Raw genomic sequence first — 16989 nt, forward strand, 5'->3', positions numbered from 1 at the left:
CAGAAACTGCTCTAGCCAGTTAGTATTGAATTAAAAAGCTCCTATTAACAGTCTAAAACTCGGGCTGGGGATGTGGCTCAAGCGGTGGCGCGCTCACCTGGCCTGCGTGTGGCCTGGGTTCAATCCTCAGCACCACATACAAACAAAGATGTTGTGTCCTCCGATAACTAAAAAATAAACATTAAAAAAATTCTCTCTTAAAAAAAAAAACAGTCTAAAACTCATGTGAAATTTTCCTTTGTTGCTATTGGTTGAGCCCCTCACCTGTGACCCATGTATCACGATTTGATCAGGCCCAAGGTATTGTCACAACCCTACTTTATCATACACATTACTCTCACCAGGAAAGTCTCAAGAATCTACAAGTTGGATTAACGGTCACCACATCCAAGCCCAGACTGGAACAGGTTAAAACCAAGGAAAATTTGTGAACATCCAATAAAAAAAAAAAAAAAAAAGGAAAATTATTAAAGGATGGCTTTCAACTTCAAAGAAAAGTGTCATTGGATTATGACACCCGGGATAAAAATCGGGTTTATTATCAGGAGCCTGACAGGCTATTCTGCAAAAAAAAAAAAAAAAAAAAAAAAAAAGAGCAACGCCCCCTAGTTACCTCTTATATGCTGGAATCATGGCTGGGTGCTATGGCGGGTTCAGTCTTGACTGACATAGTAAGCAACCCCTAATCTTGTGGGAGGCAAGTTTGTTTCTTGGGAATAAAGAGAGTTTTCTTATCTCTCAAAGGGGGAATAGAGAAACCAGCATGTCCTTTATCTAGGAGAGAACAGGAAAACCAGTACATCCTCATCTCAGGGTCCGGTAAATTGTCTCCTATATTTAATGAAAGAACAGGACATCCCCAGGGCACTAGGCTTTATTTCGTATTACTTTCTATTTCTTGGGAATAAGAACAGTATTCATAAAGTGGGGGTGGGGAAAAGGAAGATGGTTGCTCACGTAGAGGAGGCTCCTTCAGGGGCCCCAAAACGCTCATTACACTCTTCAGTGGAGCCTTAGCCCCTGCTTTGGCACAAACAGCACTTGCGAAGATTAAATAAATACCGTATGCCTCCTAAAAGCAGCGAAGATGACGTAACCAAAAAGCTTCAGAAAACGAGCGGGGGGGGGGGGGGGGGGGAAGAAAGATATGAAACGCTCCAAAGGTAACACCCCTGACAAGCGAAAAAGTGGGCTTGCCTGCAGAGTAGAAGAAACTAGAGGATCCTGTTTCCGAGATCAGTTTTCCTGCTGGCTGGTAAGCGTCAGCAATGGAAAAGATAAACAACACCGCCACACATCAGGCAGAGTCCGAGCAGGGAAGAAAGCTCGCGCCCAGCCACACGCTACACCACAAGGCACGTAAGCAAAAGCAGTCTAACTTTAGACTCACCAACTTATCCCCCGAGGGGGGTGCACCGTTCCTGGAAGTACTGCAATACCAGGTCGATGCGTGGAGTGGACGGAGCAAGCTCCTATTCCATCTCCCTGCTCCAAAAATCCATTTAATATATTGTCCTCGGATAGAGGACGTATCAGATATTAAACTGATAAGAACAGATACTACACTTGATCTTAGCCAAAAGGCCGAGAAGCGATACCGGGCTGGCTATGGTCACCCGTGGCACTCGTCGCGCCACACATCTTCAGCTCACGGTGAGAACCTTCACGCTCAATTAAAGACTCACCCTCACGCGAGTGTGACTGTGCATAAGGGATTCAACTTGGAAACCATAAAATTTTGTCAGATTATTGCTATTCGGGGGGAAACTTTCACCTTGTTCTTTGCTCCCATAGCTCCCGGGAGAAAGAGACACTGTAAATTTGCATGCCCCGCCCCACACAAGCAGTGCCGGGCCTTCGGTGCCCGCCCTCTCGCCTTGAAATAGAACACCGCCTCTAAAACAATTGGCTAGAAAGCTCTTCCGGCCTCATTGCCCCGGAACCAGGAGGAAAAGCCTGGACGAGAAAGACGCAAACAACTCTACGAGGTTTTTCTTCCCAGCATTCTTCTTTGTTTTTAATCTTTCAATATTTTCTTTTTTTAAGAGATGAAGTCGGGGCTGGGGATGTGGCTCAAGCGGTAGCGCGCTGGCCTGGCATGCGTGCGGCCCGGGTTCGATCCTCAGCACCACATACCAACAAAGGTGTTGTGTCCGCCGAGAACTAAAAAAAATAAATATTAAAAATTCTCTCTCTCCTCTCTCACTCTCTCTTTAAAAAAAAAAAAAAAAAAGAGATGAAGTCAACTTTCTGGAGGTTGAGGTGTCGGTCTCCAGAATGTAGTCCCCGGAGGAACGCACGCTCTCGCCGCCTCAAGGGGTGGACAGAGTCTTGGCAAAGGGGGCCCTCGGAGGATCTACGCCGTTAGCGGAGCTAAGCCCGCTGCTTCCAGGGCAGGAGGGGAGGAGCCTGGAAAGGCAGAGGAAACCGCTGGTTCAGACGCCCGGTTCAACGACCGGCGTGGGAGGCCCGAATAGCTGGGGCGGGGTCACCAAGAGGAGACCCGGCGGGAGAGGGCGTGGCGAGCAGGTCGGGCGGGGACTAGTGGGCTCTCCTACTGGTGAGAAAGCGAGAGGCTCTGAGCGTGGGCCGCGGCTCGAGAGGGACGTACCACGACTTAATACTTCTGACAGGCCCGACGCGGGGGCGAGTGCAGAGAAGCGGAAAGGCCGGTGAGGAAAGAGGGATTGCGTTCTCCCAGGAAAGAGATAGTGAGCGCTTGGGCCCGGGGTTGTCGCAGTGCAGGGGGTGCGCAGTGGCCAGATTCTGGTTGTATTTTGAAAGTAGAGCCGCTGGCATTTGCGGACACACGGGGAACATATGGGTGTGAAAGAGAAGAGTGGACGGTGACTCCAGCGGTTCTGGCCAGAGCTACTGGAAGGAAGGACACGGTTGTCATATTCTGAGTTGGGCGAGGACCAAGTTTGTCGAGGAGGCTGGAAGTGGAGGCGGAGCGAGGTGCGTGTTGCCCTGTTTGCAGCTCAGTTTAGGAGAGCACAAGCTAGAGATGCGCCTCAGAGAGTCAAGAGGAGGTGGCAGGTAGGCAGCTGGGTGTACCAGGCTGGACTGCAGCCTGGAGCTATTTTGAGAACTGTCAGCAGAGAAGTGAGGACCCTCGGCCAGGAGTTGGGAGGAGCTCCCCAAGGGAGAGGGTGTCCATCCGCCACAAGTAGAAGGGCGGAGCCCAGGCATGAGCCCAAAGTCAAGGACATTAGAAGGACAGGCAGAAGGAAAATCTGGAGAGCAAGGTGTTCTGGAAACCAAGCCCAGACAAGGTATTTCAAGAACGAGGGACCGCCCAACCCAGTAGAGAGCTGCTGAAGGATTCCGGTGAGGTGGGGGGGATTGGAGATGGACCTTGAGGAGAGCAGTGCACAAGAGACTGACTGGGGCAGGTTCAAAAGAGGGCAAGATCCAAACCCAGGGTCATTCTACAGAATAAGTATCCTGCGTCTTCAAAGAACGGCGTGCCGGTTGTGAAAGACGGCGCAAAGGCAGAAGGGCACGGAATGAGTACTGGCAACTAAATGCAGCAAGGGATTCCAGACTGGGTCCTGGGCCAGGAAAACAAATCTCTCTAAAGGACGCTTTGGGATAGCTGGAGAAATCTGAACTTGGGAGTGTAGCTTATAGTATGGTGTTCATGTCAAATTTCCAGATGGCCATGTTCCCAGGAAACACACACTTAAGTATCTGGGGGGTGAAGGGACATTGCATGTGCAACCTAGAAGTGGTTCAATAAAGAAAAATATATGGGTGTGTGTGCGTGTGTGTGTGTGTTTTGGGGGAGAATATTATAAAAGGAGAGAGTTATAAAGCAAAATGTGGCCCTGTTGACGGTTGGCAGACCAGGGTAAGGGGTACAGAGAAATTCTCTGTATAACTTTTCTCTCTCTCTCTCTCTCTCTCTCTCTCTCTCTCTCTCTCTCTGTGTGTGTGTGTGTGTGTGTTTTGAATGGGAGATTGAAGGGGGGGCGGGGGCGGGTCGCTTTACCAATGAGCCATATCCCCAGCCCTTTGTTGAGACAGGGTTTCACTGAGTTACTTAGAGCCTCGCTCAATTGCTGAGAATGACCTGGAACTTGCTGTCCTCCTGCCTCAGCTTCCTGAGCCGCTGGGATTACAGGAATGCACCACCACACCCCGCCAAGTGTGAAGTTATTTTAAGATTATTTCAATAATGTAGAGAAAGGATGAGAGGAAAGTTGGGAGGGAAAAATATAGACGACTGTTTGTGTTATGGGCCAGGCTATATGGGAATGACCAAACAGACTTAATTTTACCCTTGAGACTCATGTCATATAAGAAATGCTTGTCCCATGGGAAAGCCCCGCCCTCTGTACCCATCAACAGTTAGTTTAGCATGTTTGGCAACACAAAATAGCAATTCCTATACAATGTAAAATTTTTCTCTTTGGTTCCCATTTTGCTTGGACAATGTACCCTCTCAGAGAATGATTGTTCAGCCGTTAGTAACCATTCTTTAACTTGTACTCAACTAGGGTGGTTTTGTCCCACTTCCCCTTCTCCTTATGATTTTGGATCCCATGACATTTGTTTGTGGTTTTTTTTTTTTTTAATTTTAATATTTATTTTTTAGTTCTCGGCGGACACAACATCTTTGTTGGTATGTGGTGCTGAGGATCGAACCCGGGCCGCACGCATGCCAGGCGAGCGCGCTACCGCTTGAGCCACATCCCCAGCCCTTGTTTGTGGTTTTGAATCATAGCAACAGCCACTTATGATTAATATGGTTTTGGACTATAAAAGGTGTATTCAAACCCCAGGAGGGGGTCGAAGGGTGTGGACTTGCAGCCTGGCCCTTGGCCCGCCAGCTGGTGGGTCTGGACTGCCGGCTGGTGAATAAAGATGGTTCCGGCTCCTGCTTTTCGGTGATTTATTGCAACCGCGCCATAACATTTGGAGGAATTTTCCTGCAAAAAGAGAGATGGGGTGGTAGCTAGAGGGTGAAGTAGGCAGAGTTTATGTTAAGGAGGAAAGAAATAATACAACTTACATGCTGGTGGGAAAAGTCCAATCGGAAGGAGAACATCGATGATGAGGGAGAAGAGAGTAGGAGAGAGTTGCCAGAGGCAAGGAGGGGTGCCCAGGTGCAGGGCAGGCCTTTGCCAGGAACTGTGGCGGCTCATCTGCAGCACCTGGGGGTGGGAGTGGGGTCACAGATCTAAGAGGTGGGTGGATACGCCCTGGGAACTCCTGGAAGCCTCCTGATTGTATCTGCAGGATTTCCTCCTTCGGAAGCAAGGTAGTCAGTCAGCTGAGAGGGGGGCAGGTTGGAGAGGAAAGTAAGAAACAGATGTCTGGAAAAGTGGAAGATGAATGGAGTAGGGAAGAAGAAGATGAGTTAGCTGCTCTGCGCAGCACTAAGAGTGCCTGCCTGTCAGTGAGGGCAAAGTTACTCACCCCTTCGTCAACCTCCAGGGTGCGCGGGATCCAGGGTTATAGTTGTTCTTTGTTGTGGATTGAATGTTGATGTCCTGCCCCCAGCCCCAACACCCATTCCTGTGTAAGGGCCTAAACCCCTCACTGGGGCTGTGTTTGGAGCTGGGACCTCTTAAGAAAGTGACTAAGGATAAATGAGGTCATAAGGGTGGGATTCCTGTGTTTATATGACAGAACAGGAAAGGGGCAAGGGAGCTGAGAATATATGCAAAGAAATTAATCCAGGTAAATGGAGATAGAGGGACCCTGGGGGCAGGGGAAGGGGAGGCAGGGGAAGAACAGTGAAAGGTGGCAACTAGAAGGTGGTTAGAGAGTGTCAAAGCAGAAGTGGACATGGTTTATACCAGTTGTTAAGGACAAGATCCAGAGTCAGACCACGGGAGTGGTTGGCTGGGGTAGGCCCAACGTCAAGCAAAGGATTATGATAGACGAAAAGAATAGGAACAAGCAGCTCAGGAGCTAAAAGTCGGCCAGATCCAGCAGCAACAGTAGGCGGGTACAGTGGGATGAGCTCGAGTGGTTGTTGAACAGAGAAATGGAGGAACACTTGCTCAGGAGCCCGACCACCCGTGACACTCCTCTAAGTCTCAAAAGAACGAAAGGAAAATGGAAAAAACAAGAAAGAAACTAGAAACCCGCACACCACTTTCAAAGCCGCCCCCCAAAAGTGAAGACCACTACTATCTATGCGTTTTGAGAGGTATAAAAAAAGAGAGGGAAAAAAAGGGAGTAGACAAAAAGAAAGACAAAGATCGGTTAAACTGCTTTTGAAAACCTTGAAAATGGGCGAGGGGTGCACCGTTCCTGGAAGTACTGCAATACCAGGTCGATGCGTGGAGTGGACGGAGCAAGCTCCTATTCCAACTCCCTGCTCCAAAAATCCATTTAATATATTGTCCTCGGATAGAGGACGTATCAGATATTAAACTGATAAGAACAGATACTACACTTGATCTTAGCCAAAAGGCCGAGAAGCGATACCGTGGCAATCCCTCTCGCCCGCACCGTCCTCCGCTGGCTCACTTTTAACTCGCGGTGACCACCACCTCGCCTACTCCTACTCTCTTTTTCCTGTGTCTCCTTGGGCATCGCATGGGGCCTACTGGACCCGTGAAGATTCCCGATTGGCCCCACTTAGATAGAGGAATTTTAGCTGCCCTTAGCGGCTCTGGCGTTCAGGGGCGGGGGCGCCCTCCAATACTTTGCATGTCCCCGCCCCCCCCACCGGAAAGGCGTGGCTACCGTGGGCCCCCTCCACCTGGCGACCGCTTCCAGGTCTCCAGGCAGCCCAGGACGGGCTCTGTTCCCACTTCCAGACGTACCGGGACCAGAGAGGAGCAGCGACTGCCGCTGACTCCGAGTCCAAGTCGGAGCCAGGAGCTCCGGAAAGCCAGAACTCGGTTATGTTCCCCGCACCTACTTCACACTCAACCAGTAACTCTTCAGTGAATGAGATCGAGCCTCCCACACGCTCGGCCAAACCCCGACAAACCGAGCTTGGGATGGCTCCTTCTCAGTACTTCCCTGCTTCTTCAGGCCATCTGCCCAATGATTCGCGTCCCCGGGTGACGTCCCCGGCTCCCCTTCAGTGGAATGGAACGCTTCCCGCCGCAAATGATTGACCTTTCAGTTTTCTCCTTGTGATACACTCCCGCGGAGTTTGCTCAGATCCACGTGCACTCAATGCTGGGCCCTGGTCGCGCTGTGTGCAGAGGTCCGCCGGATGTCCTTGTGCCTTTGATGAAAGCGCGCCGCCGTGTCGCGGTGTCCTGGTGATCCCGACCACCCTCGCTGCACCTGAACCTTGAATTTCTAGGGGATCCAGAGCGTGGAGGGAGTTCTCAGGCAGCGCCACTCGCCCCAGCCTGGTCCTCAACACCTCAAACTTGGGATTGCTTGCTTTGGGGCGGTCTGGGCCGGGGATGGGGGCAGGTGTCTAAGGCAATAGATACTTTTTTGTTGTTGTTTTTTTTGGTACTGGAGACTCAATTCTCGACCCTTAGCCACTGAGCCACATCCCCACCCCACCCCACCCCCTTTAAAAAAAAAAAAAAAAAAAATATATATATATATATATATATATATATATATATATATATATTTTTTTTTTTTCCTAGTTGTACACAATACCTTTATTTTGTTTATTCATTTTTATGTTGTGGGAGGCCAACCTTACACATGACTGAGTTACACTCCCCGACTGGGTGCTGAGGTGCTCAGTCACAGAAATGTGGCACCCTTTTTGGGTGCGAGGGTCGGTGTCCTCTGCATGGGTGTGTCTTGCTACAGCCCCATGGGTGAAGCTACGCTCACCTGTTCCTTTGTAATAGAACCCCTTGCCCTGTTAAGGATAGAATCTTCCATGGAAGTGCCTTGTGTGTGTCCCCTTCTCTTACTGTGCCCTTGGGTGTGGCCTACCCAGGTGTCAGTCAACCTGCTGACAGTGGACATCATGAAGATACTCAGCCCCCTGAAACCTGACCCCTTGCCTTATTTGAATAGCTTCCCTCAATAAAAGGGGTCAGCACGGTGCTCTTGCTCTCTCTCTTTCTGCTGACCCTTAAGGTCAGAGGAGCCGTCACAGTGACCCCAAAGTGTCACTGTGTCTCTTGTGTGGTTATTTCGTGCAGCCCTGTTAGCCCAGTTTAACTAGAGTGACCCCCGAGCCTTTTAGTCACGAGAACAGAAACCCGGCATTATGTGGTGCTAAGGATCGAACCCAGTGAGCGCTCTGCTACTGAGCCACAACCCCAACCCCCTCCCCATCCCTTTTTTATTTTTAGACAGGATCTTGCTAAGTTGCTGAGGCTGACTCCCAACTTGCAATTCTCCTGACTCAGCCTCCCGAGTCGCTGAGATTACAGGCGTGCTCCATCGCACCCTGCTACGTGGCTTATTTTTAAAATGACATGTCTGTCTTTTTCTTCCTTTTCTTCCTCTTCTGCTTAACTCTTTCCTTCCCTAACAATAGGGAAAACAATGTTAGACCAGGATGAAAAGAAAAGACCACTGACTCCAATTAAAATCAAATTAAAGCAAGCATATTATTTCCACCCGCGGGGCTGCCTCTCCCAACAAAAACCAAGGGAACAAGACAGCACTGCATCTTTCTTGCAGCCCAGCTTTATAGCCCAGAAAGTTACACAAAGCGGGGGGGGGGGGGGGTTACGGATAACAAAACTCTGAGGAGCATAACACAAAGGTTAGTTAACATTTTTTCTAGCCCCAACATCAGAATTTATGAAGGTCATTAGAACCTCAGAGAGGGTCGTTATCTGGCCAGGGAAGGCCAAGATTTATGAGGCCTCACTAAAGTTTTAGAGAGGGCTTCTATCTGGCCAGAGAGAACCAGGCATGGGTGAGTTCAAGGCACAGGCACGGGCAGGCATTCCAAGCAAGTTCAGAATTTGCAGTCATTTCTAGTAAAGCGGAAATTAGCCTTTCATGTCTTTGTGGCGCGATGGCTCCCAATTTTAAGAGGGAATCAGACTGGGTCTATCAACAAGACTAAAACATTTGCCCTGTTCCAGGCCAAGCTCACTTCACTGCCCTCACTGCCTCCTGGAACAGTGTCACTGCCCACAATAAAATAAAAACAAACAGGGGCTGAGGTTGTGGCTCAGTGCTAGAGCACTTGCCTTGCACATGTGGGGCACTGGGTTCGATCCTCAGCACCACATAAAATAAATAAATAAGGAAGTAAAACAAAGGTAATGTGTCCATGTTCAACTAGAAAATTACAACAACAACAAGCTCCTAATCTGGAAAGTGGAGCGACAACTTTCTCGAGGACACCCGATGGACACCAATTGATTATATCTACAGATAATTTCTGGATCCCAGCCCTTGAATTCTTCTATAAAAAGTCCAGTGTTCCCCCTGGCAGAGACAGTCATAGCCTCTGGGGATGAGAGTCCCCGTGTTTCTCCTTTGCTAGCTAAATTAATAAAACTTTTTCCTTTTTCTCAAAACTTTGTCCTCATTGAATTGGCAACGGAGACAAGGGCGGAGCTTTCGGTATCACTATGATCCTCTTGGGTCCTGGGCTGACCGCACTGGTTCAGGGCCCAACAGCCAGAGGTGACAGGACTCCTACCCTCTGAGTGTTCACTGTCAAGTAGGGGTCCTGGGGATGGACAATCCTTCGCCAGCCATTTCTGGAGGTGTCAAGCAGTAGAGAAATCTACTAAGGGGCGGGCAGGCCCTCAGAGTACACAGGAGGCCGAGTGATAAGCCTCCCCATCTTTTTTTCCGAGCCAATGGATTTGCCCGGGAAGACACGGCTGAACCGCAGAGCTAGGGTCCGGGTGCCACCCCCACCTGACTTGGGGACCCCGGCCACGCCCCCATTTCCAACTGAACACACCCACACCATTGTTAATCCCCAGCCACCCTACTCGCCCAGGGCCTGCACCTGGTGCTGGGAGTAGAGATGGGCCAGACGCTGTTCCTGCCCCACTCTGGCGGCCTCCTCCGGTCCAGGACTCCACCGCGCGACCAGCACGCTGGTTTCATACAAGAGGTCCCTAGCATAGAAGTTAACTAGTGAGATCAAAATAAACACACAAGACTCCATTACCTTTTTCTTTGACCAGGTCCGAGACGGCCCTCCCTCTGGCTCTCGCCTGGAACCACCCGGTGGGGCAGCAAGGCTTACTCAGGACTAGCAGGAGTGAGAGAGAGGGAGCACGCCAGGGAGTGGCCTTTTATTGGGGAACAAGAAATTCAGGGGAAAATTCCATCCAATGAAGGTCTAGGGGGGCAGCATTCCAAGGTCAGGGTCAGTGATTGGTCTCAGGGTCAATGGTCAGTCACACCCCCACAGGGACAGGCTCTCGCACCTGGAGAGGGTGGGGATTAGCTCCGACACAGTTTGGCCAGAAGGCCTCACACCCAAACAGGGAGGTGCCCAATCACGTGGGAGAATGGCTTCCCACACAGGACCCCGACCGGACACCTCCCCCAGTGGGCTAGAACACCAGGATCAGATGAGGAGGGGGACCTGGAGAGATGAACTTGTTGGAGACCTAGTGGCATAAGGGAACAGGAGGCTGGTGGTGGAATCTAGAAGGCCTTCTGGAAGGCCCCCAGGAGAGGTTGAAGACAGGTCCAGATTTCCAGCGGGGGCGGGGGGGGGGGAGGACACGTTCAGGTGATAGGGAAATCTGGGCAGTGGGGTTTGACAAAAGAGCCTGGGCAAAGATCCAGAGGTGTACAGCACAGGGCGACCAGGGACCGAGGAACCGGTTTTCAACCCCACCGATTGGTCCAGCCCCCTGGGAGGGTACCCATCTGGGTAGAGGCCCGTCCCTGAAACCCTTACTCTGCCTGCGCACCTCCCTACTGTAGTGCTTCCCCCACATATCCATCCCCTCAGAGACTATTCCTGTCCCAGACTCAGCACGCTGGTGGGCTTCTCCCCGCAAGTCATGTGCCCACCTCCACCTTGCCCACACCCAACACCACAGCCCCGGTCTGGAGCCTTCCTCCTTAGATGGGAGGCAGTTCCCTTTGGGAACCATCTTCCCGAGAAGCCAAGCGCTGTTGGTGTCCAATCAAACCCAATGTTTGTTATCTGTTCAACCTCGAAGGCAGGATCACAAATAGTCCCTTTTCATCTACAGGGTGCCCATGGATGGCAGCTTTTCACCCCCATTTCAGGAGAGAACAACTTGCCGCCTGGAATGAAGAGTCTGACTCCCGGGCTGAGGATATAGCCCAGCGGTGGGGCGCTTGCGTAAAGGAGCAAGGCCTTGGGTCCCATACCGGAGCAGCAAAAAGAAGAGGAGCCTGTGTTCTGTTGTTGTTTCCTTTCTCAGTAGGAGGAGCACATAGCAGCTCTTCAGTAATTTTTTTTTTCTTTTATTTTGAGAGTCTCGCTTAGTTGCATAGGCTCTTGCTAAATTGCTGAGGTTGGCCTCGAACTTTCCATTCTTCTACCTCAGCCTCCTGAGTCACTGGGATTACACGTGTGGGTCGCCATGCGTGGCTATCCACTAAATATTTCTTGAAGGACTAAACCCTTGGAAGGCTACCTTGCTATTTAGGAGTATGTGTCCCTGCTCTCCCCCTCAACCCCAGGTGTTTTCTCTTAGTAACTGTCCATCCACTGCACCCAGCCCGCCCCTCTGCAGTTTGTCTGCAAACCTCCACTTATTCTTGGAGTTGAATCCAATCTCACCCCACATTGGGGTGGTCCCTGTACCTATCTATCACCACAGCCCCACTTCAATCTTGACAAAGCAGCCTCACCATCTTGTACAAGAATTAGGAATATAACTTTTGTTTAACGTTGGAAGTAATAAAACGTCTGAGGGCACTGGGTGACATCTTTGTTGTCACTCAAGTCACCGCAATCTAGTGTAATTCCCAGTGAGTTGAATAGCCCGTGACTTTGGCCAGGGTCCAGGGTGGAAACGCTAGGACTAGAAGTAAGTGAGACCGAAAGGACGACAATTCCTCCTGAAATCCTTTGGATTGGAGTAAGGGAAAAGAGACAGGAGGAGGGGCACCTCAGGATGCGCTGTTAGCAGGCACTGCTGCTAAAGAGAACAATCACTACGCTTATGGCAGGGATTTCACGCTCAGTAGTTCAGAGGCCCCCAGGCAGGCCACAGAGTGTGACAAAAGGTGTGGAGTCTCTCCTTGGTACAGATTGGATTCGTCACAAATTTACCAAATCAAGAATTCCAGATAAAGTATTTCAGCCTTCACCAGCAGATCATGAAAAATATAAGGGTGGGGATCCACAGCACCCTCATAAACTACGCATCGTTACCAGAATAAAAAGTACAAAAAGACGTCCATACTGGGAAAAAGATACAATAAAGATGCTTGGATTAGAAAAAGCACATACCCCTCAAGTTCACAAGAATATCCCTTCTGTGAATGCAAAACTGAAAGTGGTTAAACATTTGATAAGAATCCAGCCCCTGAAGCTGCCACAAGGACTTCCAACAGAAGAGAATATGTCTTCCACCTGCCTCAAGAGCACTGGGGAGTTAGTAGTGCAGTGGCATCTTTAAAGCCTGTGGAGCAGGAAGCAGTTAAGTCCTGACACCATTGCCGCATCAGATTAAAAAGTGCAAATTATCTTTATTTAAAGTTGGTGAGAAAATGTTTTCATTAAAGTCTTTAAGATGTAAAAAAGAAAAAAAAAGAGAGACACGAGGATTTTAATAGCCCTGCTAAGGCTGAGGAGAAAAATACCAAAGTAGGCACACATGAAAACCCCTCAGAGAAGGCAGGGACGCACGCCCTAGCACCTGAGAGCAAGACAACCAAAAAGGAGGAAGAAAATAAAAAGGAACCGGTAAGAAACACATAGCCAGTTTGATCCTCAGGTCTAACATTTGAACCAGACGTTAGGTTCCCCGGGAGGGGTGCACCGTTCCTGGAAGTACTGCAATACCAGGTCGATGCGTGGAGTGGACGGAGCAAGCTCCTATTCCAACTCCCTGCTCCAAAAATCCATTTAATATATTGTCCTCGGATAGAGGACGTATCAGATATTAAACTGATAAGAACAGATACTACACTTGATCTTAGCCAAAAGGCCGAGAAGCGATACCATGCCACTCGCCCCTCGCCCTCACCACCCTCCTCTCGCCCACTTTCAAGTCGCGGTGAGCGCCGCCACGCCTACTCCCACTCTCTTTTTCTCTTGTCTCCTTCAGGCTCGCCCGGCGGTCCACTGGGCCCATGTGCAGCTTCACTATTGGCCTCACCTGGAACAAGGAATTTTTAACAGTCCTTCGCGGCTCCGGCATTCCGGGGCTGTGGAGTCCTCCCCTACTTTGCATGCCCCGCCCCTTACCCGGGGAGGCATGGCTACCCCGCGACTTCCTCTCTGGCGCCCACCCACTGACAAAAACAGAACCCGGCGGGGGGGACTGGGACTGAGCGGTCAGAGGGGGCTGAATGCCGGAAGGAGTTGTTGGGTGTGAGCGGGCCCAATTTTCCCCGGGGACACCGGTGCGAGACATTCGCAAAAGACTCCCAGGCTGTATGTTTTGTTATTGTTGTTTTTATAATTTCAGTCCTTTGAGATATTCTTGATGATTTCTTTTTATTTATTTCTTTCTTTTTATGTGGTGCCGAGGATCAAACCCAGGGCCTCGCGCGTGCTAGGCGAGCCACAACCCCAGCCCTGACTGTATGGTTTTAATTTGTTCTTTGCCAGCGGAGAGGAAGACTAGCTTTGGACCTGACCCGTCTGGAGAGGCTTCTTCTGAGTCAGGGCGGTCCGGAGGTCCTCTCTGCAAGGGGGAAGGCTGCAAGCTCTTTCCGGTGGGGCGAGCCCCGCAGGGCAGAGGGAGGGGATTCCCCCCAGCTGCAGAACCGGTTTCAAATCAATGCTGTTTCCTTTCCCCCTGGTTCTCACCCGGTCGCTGGGCTACATCCCCAGCTCTTTTTTTTTTTTTTTTTTTTTGTACCTTTAGTACCGGGAATTGAATGAGTTCACTCGCTCGACCAGTGAGCCACACCCCCCAGACCTATTTTTGTATTTTATTTAGAGATAGGTTCTCCCTGAGTTGCTTCTTAATCGCAGGGAGAAATCCGTTTGGGTGTCGCCTCCTCCAGGACGTCTTCCTTAAGGAAGGGCCCTTCCTCACCACACTCAAATGTAATCGGCATCCATCCTGTACGTTTGATTGCACCCTGTTATCTTACGGCAGGCACACCGTTCGCCCGCCGTTTGGAGCCATTCCTCATCTCCCCCACCGAAACATGAGGGAGGCCCTTGAGGGCCGTGGCCCTCACGGGTACTAGTCCTGTCAACGCCAGCAGTTGAGAGTGCTCAGCTAACCTTGGTAGAGGAAGGAAGCCGTGGGAGAGGACGCGATGGGCACCAGGGAATGAACCGGAGAAGACTCGTGGAGGAGGCTACTAGCTGTGTAGGGGCTAAGGCCGGACACCTGAGTAGGGATGCTCTGGGGAAGGGCTGGGGTAAAGTTTCTCTCTGCGGCAGAGTCGACATTTGCCTTTCCCATTCTCTTTGCCTACAGCTCTTCAGTTTCTTTGGTTTGATGGCAGAAAAGCAAGAGGCTATCATGGGTGTAGGAGTGAAGTTCAGTCAGTCATTTTCCCCCTGCCAGGCGGAAAGCCTGAGGAACAGCCAGGGCCAACAGAAACTGAGTGCTCTCTGTGTACTGCATCTTTTAGTCCGCTCCACCGTGAGGTGGGTGTTATTGTCCAGGGCCGAGTTTAGGCAGAGCCAAGTCCTCTAGGATAACATTTTAAGGGAGTGCCTCTCTAAAAACTTTCCAGTAATGGAGATAAATAATATTTTAGTGCAATGTATCAAGACGATCGAAATATGCATCTTGATTACCGAGGCTTTTTTTTTTTTTTTTTTTTTGGTGGGGGGGTGCGTGTTTGTTTCTTTGCTCAAGGCCCCTGTCTGGCTCCTTTCACTCCACCCTGGTCCCCGCCTTTGTTATCATCACCTCCATTCTCCTGACCAGTGCTGAATGGCAACCACGGGCCACATGGAGCCCTGGAAAGGTGGTTTCTTGTAGTTCAGTGGTGCTGTGAGTGTAAAATACAGTGTTCAAATGTGGATTTTACATCTGTGTGGTGTTCAAGCGAGGTTTTGGATTTATCAAGGTAAATAGATATTATTTTAAGATACTAAACTTGATCTCCCCTCTTTTTTTTTTTTTTTTTTCCTTTCAAAACTACTATGTCCCCAGTCTTTTGATCCATGCTTTTAGATACTGCCTTGATCTGAGGAAGATTTGGCTCACAGGTAGGTTACTTGTGCACACCCTATGCTTCACAGCTAGGACAGGACAGCAGACCCAGACTCAATGGTACCTGGGTCACGGTGGGGGCAGTTGAGATATGTGAAATGAAGCCTGTTCTAAGGTGCTTGGTTTCAGGCTGGGGATGTGGCTCAAGGGGTAGCCCGCTGGCCTGGCATGCGGGGGGGGCGGGGGGGGCTGGGTTCGACCCTCAGCACCACATAAAATTAAAGTCCACTGAGGTACTTGTGTTGTGATGTTATTTGTTGAATGTAATAATTAGGTATTTGTGAATATATTGCTGTAGGGCTGGGGATGTAGCTCAGTGGTAGTGTGCTTGTCTAGAATGCACAAGGCCCTGGGTTCCATCCCCAGTACCACCCCCCCCCAAAAAAAAATGAATATATTTCTGTAATTCCTGACAACATCCAAAAAATAAAATCATACTAAATTGAACACAGAGAACGTGCCGCCTCGATAATTTAATATTACACACGTGGCTCATGTATCTCTAGCAGGCAGCACTGTCTTAGGCTGAGAACTTAGCTCAGAGAGCCTAAACAATTGACCAATGTCACACAGGTAATATGCAGCAAGGTCACACAATTTGAACCCAAGCTTCTTTTAATTACATGGGGTGGGGTGTCTTCATGTTTTTTGTTCTCTTTTTCTTTTTTTACAGGGGGGATTGACCTGAGGGTACTGTACCACTGAGCCACATCCCCAGCCCTTTTTATTTTTTTTATTTTGAGACAGGGTCCTGCTAAGTTGCTGATGCTGGACTGAACTTGCAAACCTTTCTGCCTCAGCCTCCCTAGTTGCTGGGATTACAGGCTTGTGCCGCTGCACCCGGTGTCTTCGTTTTTTAACTGTATAGTGGGGGTGATGATGACACTTCTCTAAGTGCCGCAGTCTTGGCTGGGCACAGAATCACGAGCCACCACACAGCTTTGTAGATTCAAACAGCAACTCTTTATTCCCGAACTCACACCGGCCTCCACACACGTTCTGGGGCAATCCCAGTTCTGCTGCCACCCAATTCACCTACTCCACGAGGCTTTTTTCCCAAAATGCTCTCTGAATCTCAGGAGAGCTCAACGGGAGCTCAGGTAGCAGGAACGCCCTATTTCCAGCAGCAATAATCCTCAACATCGAACTTCCCTAAAACCCAAGGTCTTAAACTGGGAACGCCCTAAACCCAAGGAGCGGGATACTTCCTCAAACTGCAGGACACACCCTAATCCTGGATCCACCCTGGTCGTTGAGCAGGGTCACCTTTCTCAAACACACATGCAAGGTCAACAGCGAAATTAACATGGGGTACTCTGGCAAGGAAATTTCGATGCGTCATTCCTACTTGGTAATGGCCCTCAGCATCTAAGTAGGCTACTTTTGAAGCTATGTGGGAAACAGGAGCGAATAGGAATCTCTTAAGTGTACATCGGAGAAAGCCACTTCTCATCTGTAAAATAGGAATAATGTCCACTTTACAGTGCTGTGCACCACCTGCCCCCGCCCGTCGTGGGCATTCTACTTCATGTCCCGCTTTGCCTGGCTTTCTTTGTTTCATGCCATTCGTTATCTTTTGTAATGTACGTAGAAAATGTGCGGATGGGGATGATGTAGCTAAGTGGTAGAGTGCTTGCCCAGCATGAGTGAGGCCCTTGGGTTTGGACCTCAGTACCTCTAAAAAGGTAAAAGACAATTCCCAAGATAGAAATATAGACACATGGCTGTATAGCATATTCGCAAATATACTGGTATGACTGGGACTCTGTGG

The 16989-nt window shown here is 49.9% G+C and overlaps 1 protein-coding gene and 1 long non-coding RNA gene across 3 annotated transcripts; both read left to right on the forward strand.

Annotated features, from left to right (window-relative positions):
- The first annotated feature begins 2312 nt into the window (after positions 1–2312).
- LOC308636314 lies at positions 2313–3759 on the forward strand. 2 transcript variants are annotated; one of them, XR_014019392.1, is made up of 2 exons: positions 2313–3275; positions 3438–3759. It is a non-coding gene; the product is annotated as an uncharacterized lncRNA (long non-coding RNA). The 2 variants fall into 2 exon arrangements; XR_014019393.1 differs by having other exon boundaries at positions 2313–2672.
- An 8191-nt stretch (positions 3760–11950) lies between these two features.
- LOC308636638 (large ribosomal subunit protein uL30m-like) lies at positions 11951–12603 on the forward strand. The gene has a single exon (XM_081272217.1). The coding sequence runs from the start codon at positions 12030–12032 to the stop codon at positions 12486–12488; it is 459 nt and encodes a 152-aa protein (XP_081128343.1). The 5' UTR covers positions 11951–12029; the 3' UTR covers positions 12489–12603.
- Positions 12604–16989: the final 4386 nt, after the last annotated feature.

This window comes from Spermophilus citellus (genome assembly GCF_964194105.1).
Source record: "Spermophilus citellus genome assembly, chromosome: 17".
In the NCBI taxonomy this organism is placed as follows: Eukaryota; Metazoa; Chordata; class Mammalia; order Rodentia; family Sciuridae; genus Spermophilus; species Spermophilus citellus.

Coding starts and splice junctions, on each gene's coding strand:
- LOC308636638 (XM_081272217.1), top strand. CDS start 12,030: ATGGCAGGGATTTCACGCTCAGTAGTTCAGAGGCCCCCAGGCAGGCCA.